General features: G+C 48.3%; 1 protein-coding gene across 1 annotated transcript in view; it reads left to right on the top strand.

The window, feature by feature from the left end:
* Positions 1-8,181: 8,181 nt before the first annotated feature.
* COL1A2 (collagen type I alpha 2 chain) overlaps positions 8,182-22,283 on the top strand; it is a 43,653-nt gene continuing 29,551 nt past the window's right edge. The window contains exons 1-15 of the mRNA XM_064166888.1: positions 8,182-8,376; positions 10,490-10,500; positions 11,121-11,138; positions 11,831-11,866; positions 13,486-13,569; positions 14,843-14,899; positions 18,014-18,058; positions 18,164-18,217; positions 18,502-18,555; positions 18,898-18,951; positions 19,406-19,459; positions 19,733-19,786; positions 21,418-21,462; positions 21,706-21,759; positions 21,859-21,903. Coding sequence (XP_064022958.1) covers positions 8,307-8,376; positions 10,490-10,500; positions 11,121-11,138; positions 11,831-11,866; positions 13,486-13,569; positions 14,843-14,899; positions 18,014-18,058; positions 18,164-18,217; positions 18,502-18,555; positions 18,898-18,951; positions 19,406-19,459; positions 19,733-19,786; positions 21,418-21,462; positions 21,706-21,759; positions 21,859-21,903 — 735 coding nt within the window. The 5' untranslated portion in view covers positions 8,182-8,306. The remainder of the gene's footprint in view (positions 8,377-10,489; positions 10,501-11,120; positions 11,139-11,830; positions 11,867-13,485; positions 13,570-14,842; positions 14,900-18,013; positions 18,059-18,163; positions 18,218-18,501; positions 18,556-18,897; positions 18,952-19,405; positions 19,460-19,732; positions 19,787-21,417; positions 21,463-21,705; positions 21,760-21,858; positions 21,904-22,283) is intronic.

The following is a 22,283-nucleotide window of genomic DNA, read 5'->3' as shown; positions in this document are numbered from 1 at the left end:
TCTGGAGAATGAACCATTTCTGGAGGATTTTTGTATAAAATACATGAGTTTGGTTGGGTTTTATTTTCCACAGAGGACGACTGAGGTGGCAAAAAATGAGATCTATTCTTCTTTTAAGAAGCAAGGTCATTTAGTCTATGCCTGACCAGCACACAGGGGTTAGATCTTTCCAAGAACAGCAAGGCAGGGGAGTGAAAAGGGTTAAAGTGTTGCAGCACAAGCTCTCTAGGAGTGAATCTGCCCCAAGCTATAGGAATCACAGTAATATGGCTGCTGTCAGTGCCCATACACTAAGGCACTTCACAGTTTCATAATTTAATCCTCATTTTAGAAACATTTTGTTTTGTCTTTTGTTTCTTTAGCTGCAGGTCCTGGGCTCAGGTGATTACATATCCAAGAAGTGCAGTGTACAGGATGCAATTATTCTAAATAAACTGCCACTGCTGGCTAAAATGAGAGTTTTATTGGACACTGGGTTTAAATAAGAGAGGACTGCTAGATGCCACCACCAGATAGTGGCTGGAGTTGCATCCAGCTGCCTTTCATACATATCTTGGAGTAACAGATATATTTAGTTCTGTCTGGTTAAAGAGGTATGAGTCATGTGGATTTTGCTGAAAGGTAAATGGTCATTATGCTGACCAAAGGGTGTGTCCTCCCCTGAGCTCTCAACTTTGGCGTCTGTGTTTATAAGCTGGGAGCAAACTGCCTGTGAAATGCTGCAGGGCACTGCTGAGAATTCGAGAAGCAGGAAATCGGAAAGGTTTTGTTATCAAAAGTGGGTTCTAACAAAGCAAGTAGCTAGTCTGCGTTGTTTTCATAGAATCATAGAATCAAGCAGGTTGGAAGAGACCTCCAAGCTTCTCCAGTCCTAGCACCCAGCCCTGGCCAATCAAACAGACCATGGCAATAAATGCCCCAGCCAGGCTTTGCTTCAACACCTCCAGGGACGGCGACTCCACCACCTCCCTGGGCAGCCCATTCCAATGGCAAATGGCCAGCCTGATCTAGTGTGAGGTGTCCCTGCCCATGGCAGGGGGGTTGGAACTGGATGATCCTTGTGGTCCTTTCCAACCCTGACTGATTCTATGATTCTATGAAATCACTCTCTCGAATCCCCTTAGTTTTCAGGTCAACCCAAGAATGGTGCTGAGCATTTCTGCTCAGGCTTCCTTGGAGCCCTTCTGTGCTTCTGAAGGGCTGCATGGAACAAAAGTGGTTTAAATACAACTGCTTTCAACAGTGATGACAGTCTGCTCTTAATAGTCTGTTACTAAGAGTCCCTCTTCCCTCCCTCTCCTTTCTCACTGCACTTCAGAATTAGGAGAATCCTCAGAATTAACTTTCTCTGCCTGAACACTGAAACCAAGGAGTTACAAACAGTTTTAGTAAGGGGAAGGAGGGGGAAATGGCTGCAGCTCCGAGGAGCATTCAGAGGGCTGGAGTGATACTGTACTTCCCAACAGCTGCACTGCATCAGGGCAAACCACAAAATAGTTTTGCAGCAGCTCCCTAGAGCACAATGGAAACAAAAACCAGACCAGGCTGTTTTGTTTTTAAACGGTGGAGAATAGGAAGGAGAAGGGGACAGAAAGCAAGGAAAGAACCCCCAACCCTGTGCCAATATTCCAGTGTACCATGTTGTAGACATTGCTGCAAATATATAGGTAGCTGGCAGTAGTGAACACCATCAGATGTTACCCATTTGCTGTGATTTCAGTGCTGAGTTTTTAAGGTAGATTTAATGGAGTAGTCAATTACAGCATTCATCTACTAATATAGACAGCAGGAAATGTAAAGGAAAATCTAGAGACAAAGACAATTTTGATTCACATATTGGTGGCACTCTGAAGAAATGTCATTTAGTTTGCTACCTGCATCAGATTAAAACTAGCACAACTGAGGGGAGCATTTCTGTTCCCTTTCAGAAAGCTGATGTCAACTATTCTGGTTGTGTCTTTACTCTCACCCTCTGACTCTCCATGAAAATATGGACCTTGCTGCAGTAAAATAGAAGATGCATTGACTGTCTGTAGCACTGCTTGTAGCTATCTGAATACTTAACTTCCAGTGAGAGGGTTAAGAAAAATAACTCCTCCTGAGGACATAAAAAGTCTCCAGCTGCAATCTTAAGAACGTCTGAGCCCAAGCCCCATCTCCCTCCCTTCCCCCACTCTCCAGACTGCACTTCACTTAAATAAACTCTCTGGCTTGGAAAACATTCCTTGGGTCGATTCTGACTCATGAATTCTCTGCTGCTTTAGAATCTTTGAAACACCAGGCAGCTTGCAAAAGTTTCACTCTACCTAATCTACTGGGGGAAAAAAAAGGCAGCTCCTCAGTTCCTTGAGTGCAGGGAGCTCAGTCCAAACAGTCACTGCTTTGGATGATGGTCAGTGCATGACATATGAGCAGGAAACATGGCTCTTTCCTAGATATCCTCATCGTACTCTCAGAGGGAGGGACATGGGCTGATGCAGTGCTGGCTATGAACAACTCTTGCTTTTGCACTACAGCCTCAGAAGTCCACATAGGAATGCAGCAAGTCCATGAAGAGCAACCATCATCAAAGAGTGGGAAACATTGTAGGAGAGAGAATAGAGAGCTACTACTCTTTATGGATTAGTTGTACTTCCTAACAAGAAAAGTTAGCATTTAAAAAGGTATTTTGTGCTGAGAAATAGCAACAACATTCAGGAAAACATATTCTTGGTTTGAAGGCACAACAGACCTCGGTAAGAGGACAGTGGCACTCTCTCTGTTTGCCTGCTCATTGCAGCCTAACCACCTTGTAGTCCACTTCCACAGAACTGATGGAAGAACCTAAAAAGTTTCATGAAACTGGCAGGCAGAGGGGAAAGGCTAAAACCAATAAGTCCAAGAAGGAAAGGCTGCAGTGTGAGTCAGAGCCTGTCCAGTCTGGCTTACCCAGGCAAATCAGTACAAATACAGCTGGCCTGATCGGGGCTAGCTCCAGACTGGGCTGCTTTTTGCCCAAGCTCATAGCTGGACAGAGAGAGATGAGCCTAGAGAGAGGATGTGAGAGAGAGATCACAGTATCACACAGTATCACAGTATCACCAAGGTTGGAAGAGACCTCACAGATCATCAAGTCCAACCCTTTACCACAGAGCTCAAGGCCAGACCATGGCACCAAGTGCCACGTCCAATCCTGCCTTGAACAGCTCCAGGGACGGCGACTCCACCACCTCCCTGGGCAGCCCATTCCAGAGAGGAGCTGAAGTGTTTAGGAAATATGCCACATCTCTTGATAAGGTCTACTGGTTGCACCACTCATGGAATCACCTGAAGTTGTTTTTCTTTCCAGTGCTACAGGCTACAGCAAGGAATTAAACTGTATATAATATACCTATATAATATATACCTGTACATAATATACCTATTAAACTGTATCATGTGATTTGACAAAGCTTTACGCATGCTTATAGGGAAAAGCACCCCCACCCTGCATGACAGTCATCAATTCTACTGCTCCAAAATGGGAACACTGTGGTGTACAAGTAATTCTGGGACACAGCAAGACACTGCACTCAGCCAAGCTTTACATGAGTGAGTGCATCTGTGGGGATTTCACATTTGCCACTGTGTGAGAGGAGCATATGCCATGAATCCTTGTACTCACATGCTCTAAGATCTTTTCCTAGGCTGCAGCAGGAGATCTTGTTTGTCTTTTCAGTGAATGGGAAGTAGAAAGCTGTGGGAAGGACATCCGAAAGTAATCAGCACTCAGATGGTTTCCTCTGCATCCTCTCTCCAGAGTGAGGGGTTGTAACTACAGGTGAAGCAGAACAGACATCCGCCCGTAGCTGTGGCAGGAGATGGAAGCACTTCAGGCCTCTGCAGAAGGGATGACAAAGGATGCAAAGTTTTAAAGTCATGGCAAAGCCTGGACTGCAAAGTTGTTCCTGAATCTGTCTTACATCTGCAAGCTGCCTCATTGAAATGCATTTGAAAACTGCAGCCACTGCCTGTGGGAATGTAGCTGCTTCAGAAGCTAACTTCAGTGATGTGTATGGTCTGAAGCAAGCCATCACTTGCACTGCTGCCTATTCTTCACTGTCAGCATGCATACCGAGTCAAGCTCCTTTTAGTGCAGGGTCAGGTTGAGAGTTCTTCACTGAGGCAAATTTCTTTCCATTAAACTATTGGTTCTGCACTCTTTGTAGCTGGAAATTACCTCTTGACATGGAAAACTGCCATTTATTACCACACTGGTTGAAAACTCAAAAGGCTGTTTTCCCACCTGTTATGAACAGTTCTGGTTGTGGGATCTTTGAGGGGGGTTGGGTTTGCTGTTTTTTAAACTCTAACTGTGCAGCAAAATTTTTCAGCTGTTAGTTCCATGGAGGCCTGGAACTGTTCAAAGGCAGGTTGGATGGGGGCTTGAGCAAGGTGGTCATAGAATCACAGAACCATAGAATGAATCAGGCTGGAAGAGACCTCCAAGCTCAGCCAGCACAACCAGCCCTGCCCAACCAACCAGACCATGGCACTAAGTGCCCCTTGGGCAGCCCATTCCAATGCCAATCACTCTCTCTGCCAACAACTTCCTCCTAACATCCAATCTGAATCTCCCCCAGCACAACTTGAGACTGTGTCCCCTTCTTCTATCGCTGACAGTCTGGCAGAAGAGCCCAACCCCACCTGGCTACAGCCTCACTGCAGGTACCTGTAGACAGCAGTGAGGTCTGCCCTGAGCCTCCTCTGCTGCAGGCTGCACACCCCCAGCTCCCTCAGCCTCTCCTCAGAGGGCTCTGCTCCAGGACCCTCCCCAGCCTTGCTGCCCTTCTCTGGACACCTTCCAGCACCTCAACATGTCTCTTGAATTGAGGAGCCCAGAACTGGACACAGCACTCAAAGGGTGGCCTGAGCAGTGCTGAGCACAGGGGCAGAAGAACCTCCCTTGTCCTGCTGCCCACACTGCTCCTGAGCCAGTCCAGGATGCCATTGGCTCTGCTGCCCACCTGGGCACACTGCTGCCTCCTGTTCAGCTATTATCTTCCAGCACCCCCAGGTCCCTCTCTGCCTGGCTGCTCTCAGCCACTCTGGCTCCAGCCTGTAGTGCTGCTTGGGGTTGTTTTGGCCAAAGTGTAGAACTTTGCACTTAGCCTTGTTAAATCTCAGTCTAGTAGGAGGTGTCCCTGCCCAAGGCAGGAGGGTTAGAACTGAATGATCTTTAACATCCCTTCCAACCCAAACCATTCTGTAAGTCTATGGTACTCTGATTGATAATAATTTTAAAAGAATCATTTGCCTTAGCTTCAACTTGCCTTCTGTTTTTGTTGGGAATCTTCTATGGTTTAAGTCAACATTCTAAGGCTGGCAAGTAGAATGACTAAACCAACCCAATTAGATGGTTAAAGCAGAAAAACAAAGTAAAACAATCTGTGATATGGCTTAAACACTTGTGAGATGTACAGGTTGAGTGAATAGTTGTCTCTGCTCTGTTACCAGTGAGTCTATTTTGTTCTCTTACTGAGAACAGAATCAGAGCCAGAGTGAAAGGCTGTTTATAACAGCTTGCAGGCTTATAGCTTTATGAAATGGACTGCAGGTGAAGCCTCAATGGGCTTTAAAAACTGGGATTAAAATTAGCTTTCAGATATAAAGCAAGCCAGCATATTAATGATTGTATTATTCTATTGGGTTATTGTCAGCATCACAGAACAAGAGGCTGAACTGATAATGGCCTGAAAAGTAGTCTGTATGTCCTGATTTGAATTAAGCTTCATAAACTGGTTTGGTCCCAGTACCGACTGAGTCTGCTATCTGTACCTGGACTAAGCCTTTGTTTTGACCTCCTCTTAAATATGTAACCTTCAAGGAGCAAAAAAAAAAAAGGAACAGGAAAAAGGAAAAGGAAAAGGGAAAGGGAATGGGAAAGGAAAAAGGTCATCGGTGCTCAGTCCAGGGGGACAATCCCTGCTCTGGTCCTGCTGGCCACACTATTGCTGATGCAGACAGGATGCTGGTGGCCTTTGTGGCCACCTGGGCACCACTGGCTTATGTTCAGCCACCTGCCAACCACCACCCCCAGGTCTTTTTCTACTGGGTAATTTCCAGCCACTCGGCCCCAAGCCCGGAGGCTTCACAGAGCTGTTGTGACCCAAGTGCAGCACTCCGCCTTGTTGAAGCTCCTACAGTTGCCCTCATCCCACGGAGCCAGCCTGCCCAGGTCCTTCCTTAGAGCCTTCTTACTCCCCCAGCAGATCAACGCTTTCTCATAGTGTAATGCCACCTGGAAACTTACTGAGGGTGCCTCAATCAACTCGATCAGATCACTAATAAAGCTATGGAAGTGTTAGACGCGGGGCTGCTGCTTTCGGCGATACCCGGGGCTGGCAGTGCCCTGCCACACATCTCCGTGGGACTCCCCCTCAGACAGGCACCGGGGTCCCACGCCCTTTCCCATGCTTTCTGTACACGTCCCTCCGGAGGCGGCTGAGAACTCGGGGCTGGATGCCCACCCCCATTCCTCGGTGTGGCCCGGCTGCCGGGAGCCCTCCGCTTCCCGTGCCGCGGCTGCCCGGGCAGCGCAGGGTCCCAGCGCGGCTCGCTGCTGGGTCTGAGCGGGGACCCGCCCGGCGACCCGCACCCCGAGGCTGTGCGAGGGAAGCGGAGCGAGCACCGCGTCCCTCCCCGGCCCTCCTCCCCCCTTCCGCCGCAGCAGAAAGGGGAGGGGGGCCCGCTCCGAGGCGGGGCTCTCCCTCGCCTTCGCCGACACCTCTTCCCGGGACTCCCTTCGGCCAGCGGAGGGGGCCCAGGAGGGGCCAGCCGCCTCCCTTGGGGGAGCCGCTGGGCGGGGAAACGGGCTGGTCGCGGACGGCTTTTGGCCCGGTCGGTGGCACCACGTCAGCTGCCCTCAGCCGCTGCGGGCCCGAGATGGGCGACCCCAAGTGACTGCAGGCCCCGATCCCGGCCCCCGGGCAGGAGGAGGGCAGGCCCCGGGCAGGGCAGGCCCCGGGCAGGGCAGATGCGGCGGCGCTGCGTACCGTGAGGGGCGGCCGGGCCCTGCCAAGCCTCAGAGGCAGGGCGCGGGCAGCTGCTCTCGCTCTCCTCGGCCCCCCTGCGCTCCGTCAGCCCCTCGGTACCCCCTTCTCCCCTCCTCCTCCCGAGAAGGAGAAGTCGTCTGCCGCACCGTCGTGGCCAGCCACGCCGCCAGTGCTCTCCTCAGGCTGGGTGCGCAGGTGGCCGTCGGGCAGGGCAGTCAGCCGGGAGCGCCTGTGCCGCGCCAGAGAGCGGCCGCGGGGCGCTGTTTAACCAGCATGGAGTGCTCAGGGCGGCCAGGTGCTGGGGTACCCCAGGCTTCCCCCGCACACATTGCCCGAGCGGCCGCGAAGCCGGGAGAAGACACTTAGCGGCTCTCTGCCCGCACTCTGGCCGGAGGGACCTCCCTGGGGAGGGCAAACTGCGGCCGGCTGCGAACGAGCTGCTGGGGGCTGTGGTTGCTCCCAGCTCGCCGCGATGAGCACCCTGGGAGATACGAGGGGCCGGGGGGATAGGCTGCCCGCAGCCCGTGCCGGGGGAGCCAGGCGCCTCGGGACCTCCGGTGCGGGGGTGAGCATCGCCTTTTGCCCTCGGCGGCAGTGGGACGACGAGGCGAGTCTGAGGAGCCAGCCGGCTTCCGTCCCGGCTGCCGGGGCCACTTCCCCGCCGTCATCGCAGCGAAGCAGGATGCTCCGCAGGCCCTGGACAGCTCCCTCTTTGAAAGCCCTGGGAGCACCCTCCGGGCCGCTGCCAACCTGCCGCCCGCCCGGCGAAGGCCCCGGGCCGCACAAGCCCCAGCAATGCAGGGCGAGGGGCGGGGGGGGACGTCTGACACCGAAAGAAAGGGAAAAGGGAGGGGAGAGAGGAGAAGGAAAAAAGCAGACAACGAGTCAGATTTTCCTTCAGAAAGCCTCAAAGTGTCCACGTCCTCAAAGCATGGAACCAATTTAACGCTGCCTCCTCCCTCGCCTCGCCTCGCCTCGCCCCCCCTCAGCCCCAGCGCAGCCTCGGGGCCGGCGGCAGGGGGGCACGTGACGGCCTGGGAGCCGCGCGGGCCCCGCCGCCGCCGCGCTCCCATTGGCTGCGCCGCCGCCGGTGAGTGGCGGCACCGGGACCCTCCTGCGGTATAAATGCGCCAGAGCGCGGCTTGATTAATTTAGCATCCCCGGGGCAGGAGGTTTCTGCTGGGTTTGGAGTTAACTCCTCGAGCCTGTATGCCTGCGTCCCATAGGTAATAAGCTAAACCACCGACCAGGGACTTCGGCACCACAAGGAGTCTGCATGTCTTGCAACTAGACATGCTCAGCTTTGTGGATACGCGGATTTTGTTGCTGCTTGCAGTAACTTCATCCCTAGCGACAGGCCAACGTAAGTGCTTTCAGCTTGTTTGTGGCATGGGTGGTGTCAGGGGGTGGCTGTCCGACTTCTGAGCGCTCGATCCAGACGTCTGCCCCACGGATGGTAGCGTGCAGGGAGCTGGAGCTACAAGAGACTATCTCATAAAACTGCCACCTCCGTCCCAGATCTGAACCTAGCTGCTTTTTTTTTTCTCCCTATGAAAAGTAGGAAAGGATGGCAAAAGGCCACTGAGATCCCCTTCCCCTAAAAAATAACACACACACACACACACAAAAACCCAACCAAAAGAACGTCCAACTCGGATCCTCAGGAGAACGCAAAGCCCTGATTCAAGCGCAGACGCTTAAAGGCTAGAGAAGAGTTTGCAGCCATGCGGACGCGCCGGGCTGCGCCAAGACCTGCACTTTCGGGAGCCTTCAGCCGTGCTTTCCGAAGCGGGGGAGCCGGGAGGCAGCGGTAGCGGCGGCTCCCCGCTTTGCTCCGCGGGGCGAGTGGCCAGCGGGCTGCTCGTTGCGGGTCCCACAGGTTCCCCGCAGCTCTCCGCCGCCACCTGCAGGCAGAGCGGGGCCGCCGAGGCACACCGACTGCCGCGCTCCTTCCGAGCCAGCCGCTTCCCGGGTGGATCCCCGCTCCCTGGGCCCGCCCTCCCGGCTGCCTCCGGGGAGGGACAGACTGCGAGACAGGAGGAGGGAGGCAGGAAAGGAGCCTGGCTTAGCTCTAGTGCGGAAAGTAGCGGAGGTCCCTACGGCTACAGCGCGGCGCTGTCGTCCAGAGGAGGATTTTGTCTCCCCACTTCGCTGCCGGAGAAGCTCAGCTCCCCCCCCACGCTGCGGTGGGAGCCTTCCTCTTGCCTCGCAGCTAGACAGCATCCCTCCAAGCCACCCCTTATCCCCTCGCCACCGTTCCTCTGCAGGACCGGCGTTGACCTGGGGTTTGGCCGCGGCCCTAGGCGGAGGAGCGGGGAGCAGCCGCACGCTGCCCGCTGCTGGCGCTCGGAGCCCCCGCGAAGATGCCCCTGGCGGCCCGGAGGTAGCCCAGGGGAGCCGTTGTGGCGGGGCGGCCGGGATGGGGCCTGCCCGGGCGCACCGCGGCCGCGCCGCTGGGGACGTTCCCCGTTCCCCAGCCCGGTGACAGGCAGAGCAAAGGCTGGCGGGGGTGGCTCGGCTCGTGTGGAGGGATCCCAAATTTTCCCCACATAAGCAGTCACCAGGGTCGCCATCACCTGGGGGCGGTGAAGGTTCGAATTTGGTGCTGAGATAGCCCTGGCAGCCTTGCAGTGTTCACCACTTCGGGGGTCGTTACCTCTTGGCTGGGCCGCACGAACCATCCGAACTGAGCATGATCACCAAGTGACACTGTGCAAACCCACCCAACAACCTGTTAGTTAGCGGCCGTGTCACATTGCTGGCTTTAAATGCGATGGGAGACTTTCTGCTGGGCTAAGTTTCAGCTGAAATACTTTTGAGTTGCTTGAAATGCAGATGTTTGAGGATTGGCATCTCCCAACTAAGGAGCAAGAGAGTGACCTACGTAAAATAATTTGCTATTTGGCATGTAGGAGCTTCAAGCTGTTCTCTGCCATAAACTACAATGTGAAGGAAAGAGTGGGAATAGGCATGTTAGAACCACTCCCCGTTAAAAAACAGGGAGTGTGGCCGGTTTATATTCAGATTTAAGATCACTCCTAGCACTTAATAGCTTCACACGTGTCAGCCCATCTGGGTTTACTCAGCTGGTGTGTGCGTGCATATGTGACAATCTGCAGAGTCAGCCAGGTGGGAAGAGACCTCCAAGATCATCCAGCCCAACCTATCACCCAGTTGAAGCATATTTTAGAGTAGGCTACTCGATCTGTGTTTCTATCACGTCAAACTTGCTATTTCATTTCATTAGCAAGCTGGGTTTGAATTTGAAAGGCACAGCAGTTGCACCTTGCAGCTTGAGGTAATCACCTAGAGTGCTAGAAATCACCTGGGGGAAAATTGCCTTGCATTAATAAAATGATTGGAATGGCATTTTTGGTTTAAAAACACTGGATTATAAAACTGCACACTAATTATTTTTTCCCCTTCTTTCTTTCTTTCTTTCATTCTTTCATTCTTCCTCTCCCTTCTTCTTCCAGATGTGATTAAGGTCAGTATAATTCTATATCTTTTTAATGATTTAATATGTAACACTCAGCTTCAGTTAACAGACTAGACTTCTTTTTCCATGGCAGTATTATTTACTGACATTAAATTCCAAGCTGCTGGTGGAAAAGATACCCACTGAAACCTGAAGGGGCTGCCTGGAAAGGTCCCCACCCCAACTGCCCAAGTGGGACGGCCTTTTTAAGAGACTGCCTTCATAGGTGTGAGGAGACCTTGAGGAGAAAATGACAGAGCAGTGGTGCCTGGATTTTATACCTGCCAGTCTGGGCTGGAGATGACTCTACTCTAAAGCCAGCCTGCCAGTCTGAATTTCATTGCATGGAAGGATGCTGGAAGAACTCAGGTGTGACCTTTTTTTAACGCCAGCTTTGCAGGCTGGAAGAAGTAGAGAAGCGGTGGTCTTCAGCAGGAGGTTTTTATGCAGTAGCTTTGCTATTTAATAAACTATCTTTTAGAGTCAGCTCAAGCCATACTTAAATAGAGTGTCCTGAGAAAAATGATGCAAGAAGATGAGTCTGAGTTTGTAGATTTCTTTCAGTTTAAAGTACTGGGAGAAATTGTATCTTTGTTTTGTATTCTTTGGTTGTTTCCCCCACACACCAGGCACCTGCAGGGCGTAAGGTAAGCATTTGGGTTTTTCTTGTGATGTCAGATTTTGGGCAGATGAGTTGTTTTGTTGCTGAATGTTGCATGAAAGGAGAACTGCTTTCGTTATTTCCAGCGTGCCCTGAGGATAAGCAGTAGCACTGAGACGAGTGGGAGGTTAAAAAAGGAAGGAACAATGGGTGCAACATCTTAACACCAGGGTAAATTCCACTGGTGGATTTAAGATGCTTTACCCGAGAGCAGAACGAAGCCTGCCAGGAACTAAACTGCATCAAAGTAGCGTTCTGGTTCGACCAGAGTTACTTTGGAGCAAAGATGAGCATGAACAGAAGAGTGCTGCACTATCCACAGAGGTTTAAAAAGGCTAAAGGGATTCTATTTTATTTCCAGAAGTGCTGCCAATTTAGAGCCAGTTGTTCAGTGAAAACTAAAACTAGTTTCTAAAATCTAGTTCTAAAACTAGCACAAAAAGCAAGTGTTTCTGTGGACTGTGCAGTGATAGTTTTATCTGAGCTGGTAATCACAGTGGCTGTTTCCAGCAGCTTACTGTGGAGAAAGGACATATTGCCTATCCAGCTCTTGGACCTGTTTGTGCAGCCTTCTTGCCCTTTTTCGTGTACATTAATGCTGTGTAACATAGGTGTTTCCCTGTCTTGTCCTGGGAAGTTTCCATGGCAGCTCGTTAAGTTTTTGTTTCCTTCCAGCAGGGCCCAAGAGGAGACAAAGGGCCACAGGGAGAAAGGGTAAGGACTTAGATTGATGTTCATTTGTTTGTGATCTTTGTGCACCGCTGGAAAACCATTAGGAAAAATCTAAGTTGAGGTGTTGATGTGAGATGAAATGAATGCATCTGGAGAAGTTTGCTTCTGCAATTTCATTAAAGAGAAACCAAGTTTCTTAAGTACTAAATTCTGCCTTGGCAGTGCCACATCATCCTAATCGTGGCCATTGTGCCTGAGCTGATGTGGCTGAGATCAAATAGCAGCCTACAACTCCCAAGTGAAGGCTTGAAAAACCTTTTCCTAGTTGCCCACAGTGGAAATGTTGCATGAAAGTGGAGAAGGGAAAGCTGGCACATAAAGATGGAGCCTTTAAACAGGATGGTTTATGGATAAGCTCTCTATATCAAACCCAAATAGACAAAGGTAGCTTGGAGGGTCGTCCTTTATCTGTGCCTCCAAAGGTGGCTGGGGGAAAAAAAAGCTGTTTTCTTGGCATCTAAGTATTTGTACTAGTCAAAAAGGATATTATTCTGTAAAGGCAACCATAAATAAGGAGAGTTGGATAATTTGTGGTGTTCTTTCACCTTGCCCACATCTGATTTTTCTGATGTGCTTCAAACACCATCGCTGCTATTGGGAAAGCCTGCTGAAATCCACCTCCTTACCTGGCAGTGTGTAGTTACTGTGGGTCGTCTTTGTGTCTTGGGATAATCAAAATGCCTCAGTACTGAGAGGTAGCTCTTCAAGATTTCTGGAGTCCTGATATGCTGACAGACATAACAGGAACTGTTAGGAGGAGTATATCTGGTCAGCTGGGTATTTGCTTTAATGGGAACTATTAGGAGGAGTATATCTGGTCAGCTGGATATTTGCTTTAGGCTACCACTAACCATGTTGAGTGAGATGAAATACATCCTTTGTGATGAAGGCAGCACAATTAACCCTGCTTCTTTAAATATCTATAAATCTATTATGGACTTCATCTAGTCTGAGCTGGGTTCAAATACAGACCAAGTGAAATACCTCACTTCGACTACCACAATGGCAAAACTTGTCCAGCTTTGTGCGTTAAGGATGAAAAGAATAACAGGGGCAAACTGTGCTGGACTGGTTGTGAAAAGTTCTGGCAGAGTGACAGTATCAAAAACCTGTAGATAGAAAAGCACTGCTTTGTTGTCACTGTCCTTGCAAGTATACCATTAAGCCCTCTAGACTGATTAAAACCCAGCCTCTAACTTAACTCTGGATCTACGTTAGCCTCCACAAACACTCAGTCATACTGAGCCTCTCACTAACAGAATCTGACAGGTTTTTGTGGGTCTGTATGGGTCACTCGAGGTTCATGGCTCCAAAATTTAGTTACTTAAAATGAAGCTTCTCAGTATGGTAGCATAAATCCAATATTGCCTCCATAGGTCTTCTCGAATATGAAACTGGAGTAAATCCCTGATGTGAGGTTTGCTGAGGCAACGTAAATCCAGGCTCTGCTTTCGTTCTGAGGTTAACCATGTGTTGAAGCTGCAGCTGTGGCACTGCTGTAGTGTGTGCTGTGGGTGCCTGGTTGCTAATGGATGTATCACTCGACAGATTTCTTTAGCTGCTTCTAATGTTCACTTTATATTCCTCTTTTTTGACCCTAGGGTCCAGCAGGTCCACCAGGCAAAGATGGTGAAGATGGTCCACCAGGTCCTCCAGGCCCCCCTGGTCCTCCAGGTCTTGGTGGAGTAAGGCATCCAAACTTTCTGTTTCTGAAACTGATGATCTGAGCTTTGTGACTCAGCCTAAATGTATAGCTGCTGGGCAGGCCTTGATGTTGCCTTGGAGAGCAGAGGAAATGTTTTGTAGTAATCTGCACGAAACCGATGGCTCAGGCTCCAATGAAACTCTCCTTGGGAGGTGTTTTCCATGGCAAATTTGGATTCTGTGTTCAAGAGAGACTTATGCACAGGAGCAAATGAGCCCTGTTAATTTGCCTGAAATTTCTGCAGCTGTAATGTGTGTGGAGTGGGAATCAGCTGAAGGAAGCCTGTGCTGTTAAGCAGATAGGGAAAAGGCACTTTGCACTGGGTTCAAGAGATGGCAGCTGGGCTGAAGAAGATTGCCCTGAAGCTGAAAGTCTGCACTTCAAAGTTCTTTAGAACTTTGGAATGTCTTTCTTTAGAACTTTTTGTTTCTAATCTGTACTGAAGCTGCAGGGCTGAGCAGACAGAAGTGTCCATCGTGGCTTCTCTGCAGAATGCTGCTTTTAACTTTTTGCTTGACATCAGCTTGCACAGAGAGCCTGAAGATACAGTGTCTTGCTAATCAGGTCTAGTAAATCCTCCTGCGTGGAAGAACTCTCTTCAGCCATCAATATCAACAGCAAAAAAATTCCCACTAGCAGACCCCAAACTACTTTCATTAATTCCTATTTTTTTAATGTGCCAATAAAAGCAGCAAGGAGAGGAGTTTCAGTTGTGTTGCACAGGACTTTTTTCCCCCCCATTTTAGTGAAGATGGAAAATGTACTCTGTGATAAGAGATCCCAAATCCAATGCAGTGTTTCTGAGGCATGCAAGCTCCTCAGGTCTTCTTGAAGCTGAAGGCCCCACCTGAACTGCTAGTCACTGAGGACTGGTGGCTGAATGTTGCCTGTGCAATGCAGTGAGAAAATATGCATGGCTTCTCTCACTGGAAATGAGGCAGAATGACTGGAAGGTTTCAAGAAAGTTTTGAGTTTTAAATGAGCACTTACTTGACATTCTTCCACTTCCAGGTCACACTATTGCAACGTCTCCCTGTTGCTACTGTGTGGATATGTGAGGCTGTTGGGTGAAAAGGGCTGCCCAGTAAAATCAAATCCTCCTGCAAGCAAGTGAATAGAATTGTATGGATAACAGGGTTTTAGGTATGCAGAGAGACAGGTGCAGAGTGCCAATTGTCAGTGCTCTTTAGAGTAGAAGTTGTAGTGTTTTGATTTCAGACTGCCTTTAATTTCAAACTTCTTTCCACCTGCAGAACTTCGCTGCTCAGTATGATCCATCTAAAGCAGCTGACTTTGGCCCAGGACCTATGGTAGGTGTATGATTTAGCACTTGATAACTTGCACAGATGAAGTGTTTGGTGTTTTCCTTTGAGCCTATTCCAGCTGTATCAACACAAAGCACTGAGTTAAAATTAGTGTTTTCCTCCTGTATTGAGTCAGGCTCTCAGCTGCTCCTTTCACCTAGGGCAATGTGAAGTGTCTGAGATATAGTCTTGGGAGTTGAAATGTGATCTTGGGGGTGTGCATGTAATTTGAGCATGACATTGGTGGGTCTTGTGCTTTAATTCTCTGCTGACCACACTTTTATGAATCAGTGCATCTCCTACTCTGGTGGCAGACACCACCTCTGCTTTGATGTACTATTACTTTATTCATACTGGGGCAGAAGATTGTGGCTTAGGAATGAGACTGATTGTAAAGCTGCTTTCTAAAGCAGACCTAGGTCTAGAAATCTCAGTATCTGAGATCCAGTTAGTGACCATTTTTCTCCCATGGATATCCAGGAACTGCACAGATCTGGTAGGAATTTGCTACCACATTTAGCCCTCAACAGTTAAATTTTAGTGCTTGCTCCTGCAAGCTGATTCTGAGCAGGAATTATTTGTTCCTATATGCTGTGTCCAAATGGGCATCTGAGGAGCATTTAAGAGGCAATGCCTCTCCACATGAATTTCTGACTCTTCCTGGTGCTAGCAAATAACTTTCAGAGCAGAATATGTGTCAAATTCACTACACAGAATGACATCACAGGCAACACATCTGATGAGTGGGCAGCAAGAAGAAGGCTGCCCAGGATAATTCTGGGTCAGGTGCTTGCTCCCTGACTGAAAAGAGTGGAATATCAAATGAAGTCTTGAGAATGCTGTTGGAATCCCTTTAGATATTGAATCATAGATAGGTTTGGGTTGGAAGGGACCTCAAAGCTTATCTTGTTCTAACCCCCTGCCATAGGAAGGGACACTTCCCACTAGAACAGGTCACTCAAGGTCTCATCCAACCTGGCCTTGAACACCTCCCTGGGCAACCTGTGCCAGTGTCTCACCACCCTCACTGCAAAGAACCCTTTTCCTAACATCCAGTTTCAATCTCCCCTCTGCCAGTTCAAACCCATTCCTCCTCCTCCTGTCATTACAAGACCTTGTCAATAGTCCCTCTTCAGCCTTCCTGTAGCCCCCTTCAGATACTTAAAGGCCACACCAAGGTCTCCTCAAAGCCTTCTCTTCTCCAGGCTGAAAAGCCTCAACTCTCTCAGCCTGTCCTCATAGCAGAGGTGCTCCAGCCCTCTGAGCATCTTTGTGGCCTCCTCTGGACTGGCTCCCACAGAAAACCAGGAGTATCTTTAATCAAGTTCTGCCCTCAGTATCTGACAAGAGAGAAAATGTGAATGAGGATTTATCTGGAGTGTGACTATTTCTAAACTTCAATTTTTGAGTCAGTTAGGGTTCATCTGTTAGCCAAAGCAGTCACATCTGCCTCCTGTGAGGAGTCCTGAAGGAGTTTCATGAAGTAAGTGTGAGAGATGGGGAAGACAGAGAAGGAAGGAAAACCAATTAGGGAATATAGTTTGTGAAAGTGTTCCCAGGGCTTATGCAGCACATAGGACTCAGACTGTCCAAAATGAGTTGTTCCTAGAATTGCTGCATATTTTATAGCCACAAGATTCCTTTCTTTAAGTAAAGGCTTGTGCTTAATATGCATTTATTTCCCCTTAATAAAAGGTATTCAATCATGGGGGAAAGCTGCCATGGAAAAGCTAGCACATGATTTTAATCTTGTAATGAGAAAATCTACAGAGACTTCCCAAGAAAGTTTTAAACCTCACCCAAACCATCACCATTTCTCTTGAAACATCTCCTAAAGCATTCATTTGGACAACAGAAGAACCAATTCCATTTCAGTTTCAAGTTGTTTGCTTAGCTAGGCTTAAGACCCTGAGGCCTTGAGCAAGCTGGTCCAGTGGAAGGTGTCCCTGCCCATGGTAGGAGAGCTGGCACTAGATGATCTTTTCAGGTTCCTTCAACCCAAACCATTCTATGATGAAGACAACTGTTAAGAAAATGCAGTGATCTGTGGAGATTTCCTCTCTAAAAGTAATTTTCCACCCCCAAGTGGTGGATAAATCCCTAATGCAGTTAAGGAGAATGTATTAATGACTTAGTTTGGAGATGGAATGAGGAGAATTTGATAAACATCTGCAAACAATGAGAGACTTAAATAGAAACTGATCATTACTTGAAACAGGTGAATGTACAATAGGCTTGATCTCTCTCCAAAGTGATGTGTCTCTCAGTTCCTGCCCTTTCCATACTTTTACTTTCCCTTTTACCTCGCTACTGATCTTTTTTTTTCCCCCAGCATCTCTTCTTGAAGATCATGATAAAGTTGAGAGGTCCCCAAAACCAACATTTTATGATGTGTTGTTGCCACCTTTGTCCTTAATTCCTGGAAGTCCATACACAGGCAAGGGGAGGGCACACAGAAGAATGAAACAAGACACTTACTAAGGAGTAGATTAAGAAGCCTAATCCTAAAGTTCCCACCCATAAACATCTCAATGGATGCTGTGCTGATTCTTCACCATTAGAAGAATCTGGTTTGCACTTAGACTGCCTGTGCAGGTTCATGCAGATCTCTTCAGGTGTCTTAACCTGATTTGGACACTGCATACTGGGAACCACAGTGCTTACCAAAATTATAGGCATCTCAGCAACTGTTGCCTTGGATGGGCTTATATAATGGGGCTGTTTAGCCTGGAGAAGAGGAGGCTCAGGGCAGACCTTATTGTTGTCTACAGCTCCCTGAAGGGAGGCTGTAGCCAGGTGAGGTTGGACTCTGCTGCCAGGCAGTCAGTGACAGAAGAAGGGGACACAGCCTCAAGCTGTGCCAGGGCAGGTCTAGGCTGGATGTCAGGAGGAAGTTGTTGTCAGAGAGAGTGATTGGCATTGGAATGGGCTGCCCAGGGAGGTGGTGGAGTCGCCGTGCCTGGAGGTGTTGAAGCCAAGCCTGGCTGGGGCACTTAGTGCCATGGTCTGGCTGACTGGCCAGGGCTGGGTGCCAGGTTGGGCTGGCTGAGCTTGGAGGTCTCTTCCAACCTGTCTGATTCTGATTTTATGGTGTTTTTTTTTGTGGTTTTCCTCCCTTAGGGTTTAATGGGACCCAGAGGCCCACCTGGAGCATCTGGACCCCCTGTAAGTACCACCTCACCTCTCCTGCTGACTCATTAACATTGGCATACCTGTAAAAGCACAAAAGAGCTTGTTCATGCCCTGACAAAACTCTCCTTTCTGTTCTAGGGTCCTCCTGGCTTTCAAGGTGTTCCTGGTGAGCCTGGTGAACCTGGTCAAACAGTAAGTAGAGGTTTCACATACAGACATTGTTAGCATTAGAGGCAGGACACCAGAGTAGCGCTTAGGTCTGTTTGTCCTGTCCATATGCACATCCTGGAATACTTGAATTGGATGTTCCTGCTTGTTGCTGTTACAGAATCAGAGCTGACCGCTCAGATTGAGGCTCCTTCAGGTTGGAATCCCCACATGCAAAGTCTGTTAGACTCCAGCTATGCCCCAACTCAAGTCAGAAGACTTAACCTGAAGAATGCTACTTCAATTAATCCTCAGTCTGTTTTTAACAGGGTCCTCAGGGTCCTCGTGGTCCCCCTGGTCCTCCAGGAAAGGCTGGTGAAGATGTAAGTGGATGTTTAATGTTTCTCGTCTCTTTTGAGGCTGTCATTCGACTCCAGCAGTAGGTTGCTGTTAAGCTAAGCAGTTTATTTGCCATCTTTTTTTCACTGCTCTCTACTATTGGGTAGAATAAACCTCTGAAATAATGATTTTGCAAGAGAGGAGATGCTGTATGTTAGAAATGCACCTCTCCAAATTCCCTGTTTAGCTTCCTGAGGACAGGGAGGGGGACACTTGAAAGCTAAAAGCTGTCTGTAGTCATTGAAAAAGAGAAACTTTACCCTTTTTTGGATGGTTTATGTTTTGTCAAATGAGCTTCTCTTAGTGCCTTTGTTCTGCATTTCTAGGGTCACCCTGGCAAACCTGGAAGACCTGGTGAGAGAGGTGTTGCTGGCCCTCAGGTATGCAGACAGTACCTAACACTTCTCTTACCAGTGCAACGTTTCTGCCCTGCACCACACTAACAGTCCAGTAATATTCCCTACAAGGTGAATACAAATTCAATGCTCACATTCAGGGATCTCTTACAGTTCTATTTTTGCTTTGTGTGTTCCCCTGCCCCCAGTAAAGACAGGGTAGTTAGGAACACAAGTGAGAGAGAGCCTCAAACTGGCACAGAGAACGAGGAGTGACACAGGGCCAGTACCTGTAGCACAGGAAGCCAAACCAGCTGTGCTCTCACCTGTCAGTGCATGACGTTGCTGAGCTTCACAACTGGAAAAGCAGGTTGATTACTCCTGCTCTTGGAACAGGTCTTGAATGATGACAGCCCAAGCCCACTCATTCATTTTATTGCACTTGACTGTTTTCCTTTCCTTGTGTCTGCACAATCATCCATGCATTGTGTGTTTCTAGGGTGCTCGTGGTTTCCCTGGAACTCCTGGTCTGCCTGGCTTCAAGGGAATTAGGGTGAGTCTATACCTGCTTTGTTCCCTGAGCAGTTGACTTCAGCACACTGAAAACCCCTGGAAATCCCCTCCAGGTTAGGAGTGCGTGAACCTCTTTGAAGTTTTTCATATCCTGATAGGAAAGATTGAGCTTTATTTTATGTTTTGAGTCTTAAGGTTGTATTAGGAAATCATTTGGTATGGAACAAAGGCTCTGCCTTACAAAACTGAGAGGTTTTGTATAGCCATTTGTGAGAAAATGAGTATTAATACTTCTTTTTTCGACTCCATCTAGGGACACAATGGTCTGGATGGTCAAAAGGGACAACCTGGTACTCCTGGCACCAAGGTAAAGATGAAATCTGAACATTTAGGATGCTTTTGTAGCTCTTGCTAGTGAAAGACATAGGAAGTCTCCTTCAGTCAATCTTCCATGTTGGCATTAAACAGTGCTCAGCTGCAGTAAATTCAGTGGACCCATGTAGGACAAGCAGCTACACCTGAACATGAGAAATCATTCCTGGGGCCATATTCCTGAGCCCTTAGTCAAGTTAGTAGCTTCCATGAATAAGAGCTGCAGAAGTGGCTTTTTTGATGGTTGATCCAGCAGCACTTAAGGCTTGTTTCGCTACTTCTGCTCTTCTGTGGCTTGTATTTGGCATTTTGTTGGTTCTTTTAAAACCAGACTACAATGAAAACCTCTCATTTTGCTACAAGACCTCTGCTGCATGAAACATATGCTCCAGTGTAAGGCTTCTGCTAAAAAATGGGCAGATGCAGAGCTCTTCTGCCTTAAAGTTATTTGATATTTGTAGTCCTTTCTCTTTTTGCCTCCTTCAGATTAGTGGACATGGGAACACCATCCTTAAAAGTATTTTAAAACAGGGTCTAGAAACACAGCTAGCAAACTCTTCCTCAGTTTCTTCTTCTCACATTGTACCTCAGTGCCTAACAGCAGTGTCCTTAACACTCCTGGCTTGTAGGAAATCTCATGCTGGTGACTTATTCACAGGAGATTTGCGTTTAAGAACTTCTACTGTGAAAAAGAAAAGCTCAGACACTAATTCTGCCTCTTGCTTGTATCTCAGAGCTTAGCTTGTAGAGTTCTTAACTGTAACATGTCACTGCAAGTTGTTAACCTCCAGAAAAAGCTACAGAGGTAGCAAACTGTCCAGGAGTTTAAAAGCAGTTAAAGCAATGAAGGAAAGGAAAGAAGAGTTATTAGTAAAAGTGCTAACCTGACTGTGACTGATCTTTTCTATGGTGCTTGGTTTCCAATATGACTGTGTTGAAAGTAGTGGTGAAGGCAAAAGTCTCTGCTGTTTGCAGCATTTAAGACTAGGTGCATTCAAATATAGTCCAGATGCAAGTGCTCTAGGCCAAGGACTCATCACTGCAGCCCAGTCCAGCCCAATTGCTTGGAGAACACTTACTGTTAAAGGGCAAGGAGTCATGTTTCAGTGGCTCATATCTCTCTCTTATTTGTCTTAAGTTAAAAATACCTGAGAGGATGCTTCTTTTCCAGGCAGTGGACTGGAACTTTGTCACCTTAACCTAAGGCAAAAGAAATCATCATTCTGCTTCTGCTTTAGCTGAAAAAAAACATATCTAAATGGTGACTTTTTTCAGGGCAGGGGGTTTGGAATCAGAGAATCTTTAACTGTTCTGTGATTCTGTGACTGATCTCAATCGGTAGTTGCCTACCCAGAGGTTAGCTCTTAGGTGTGTGCTACAGACTAAACATCAGAATAAAGAAGGAGGGTGAAGAAAGCTGAGATGGGCAAATGAAGCTGACTTGCTCTGGCCCTCTTCTTTGAAGAGAGTTCCCACTGGCTATGTTCCAGTATACACAGAGACCTTAAGACCTGATGAGCTGTTCCTGCCTACTGTGGTGCAAGTGCTGCAGGAGACAGACAGCAGCTGAGTGCCTCCAGATGCATCCTTTAAGTAACTGAAGCCTGCAATCTTTCTTTTTCACAGGGAGAACCTGGTGCCCCTGGTGAAAATGGTACCCCAGGACAACCTGTAAGTGTTTCTTCCTGCAGAAAATGTTGATCTGATAGATATGATTCAGCCAAGGATTTGGTCAGACTTTTTTTGTCATCAGTGCTGCTCTGCAGCTAACCAAGATACTATAATGTGATAGTGTGGGAATATTTAAAGTAGAACTGCCTGGCTGCAAAAGACTTAGCAGAGGAGAAGAAAAAATCTCTCTAGGTCTCTGTTCAGTGAATAGACAGAAATGAGTGAAATCCATTTTTCTTTCAGGGTGCTCGTGGTCTCCCTGGTGAGAGAGGAAGAGTAGGTGCCCCAGGACCAGCTGTAAGTGGCTTCCCATCTCTGTCATCATGACCAGTCACCTGCTGTGGCTTCCTCTGCTCTTTGACTCTCTTCTCACACTATTTTCTTCTCTCCTCACAGGGCGCTCGTGGGAGCGATGGCAGCGCTGGCCCCACCGGACCTGCTGTAAGTTTCAGTCTTGATCTTTGACAGCCTTTGGAAGCTCCTAGGCCTGTGTCCCTCTTTCTGTTAATAGAGGATTTCTTGGCCTTCTGAGAAGTTACCTTTTTAATACCAGTGTTGCTTACCAGACCATCACACTAAGAATTAACAAAACATTTGCAGGCAGTATCCTGAGAGCCTCAGGATTTATACTTAACACTTCTGTATCAAAGGAACCAAAGCTTCTCTCATGTGCTCTGGGGAGCTCCTAGGGAAAGAGCTGACAAACAATTCTCATTTCCAACAGTCTGACAGAAGTGTTCTCATGCCCAGTCTAAAGAACCTTTGCATCTTTGAACAGAGATGCCATGCACATGTTGCAGGTGACTCTAATTACATACATC

This window comes from Pogoniulus pusillus, chromosome 28 (assembly GCF_015220805.1).
Source record: "Pogoniulus pusillus isolate bPogPus1 chromosome 28, bPogPus1.pri, whole genome shotgun sequence".
NCBI classification, from domain to species: Eukaryota; Metazoa; Chordata; class Aves; order Piciformes; family Lybiidae; genus Pogoniulus; species Pogoniulus pusillus.
Note: the sequence above shows the minus strand (reverse complement) of the source record. Positions and strands in the feature narration are given on the sequence as shown.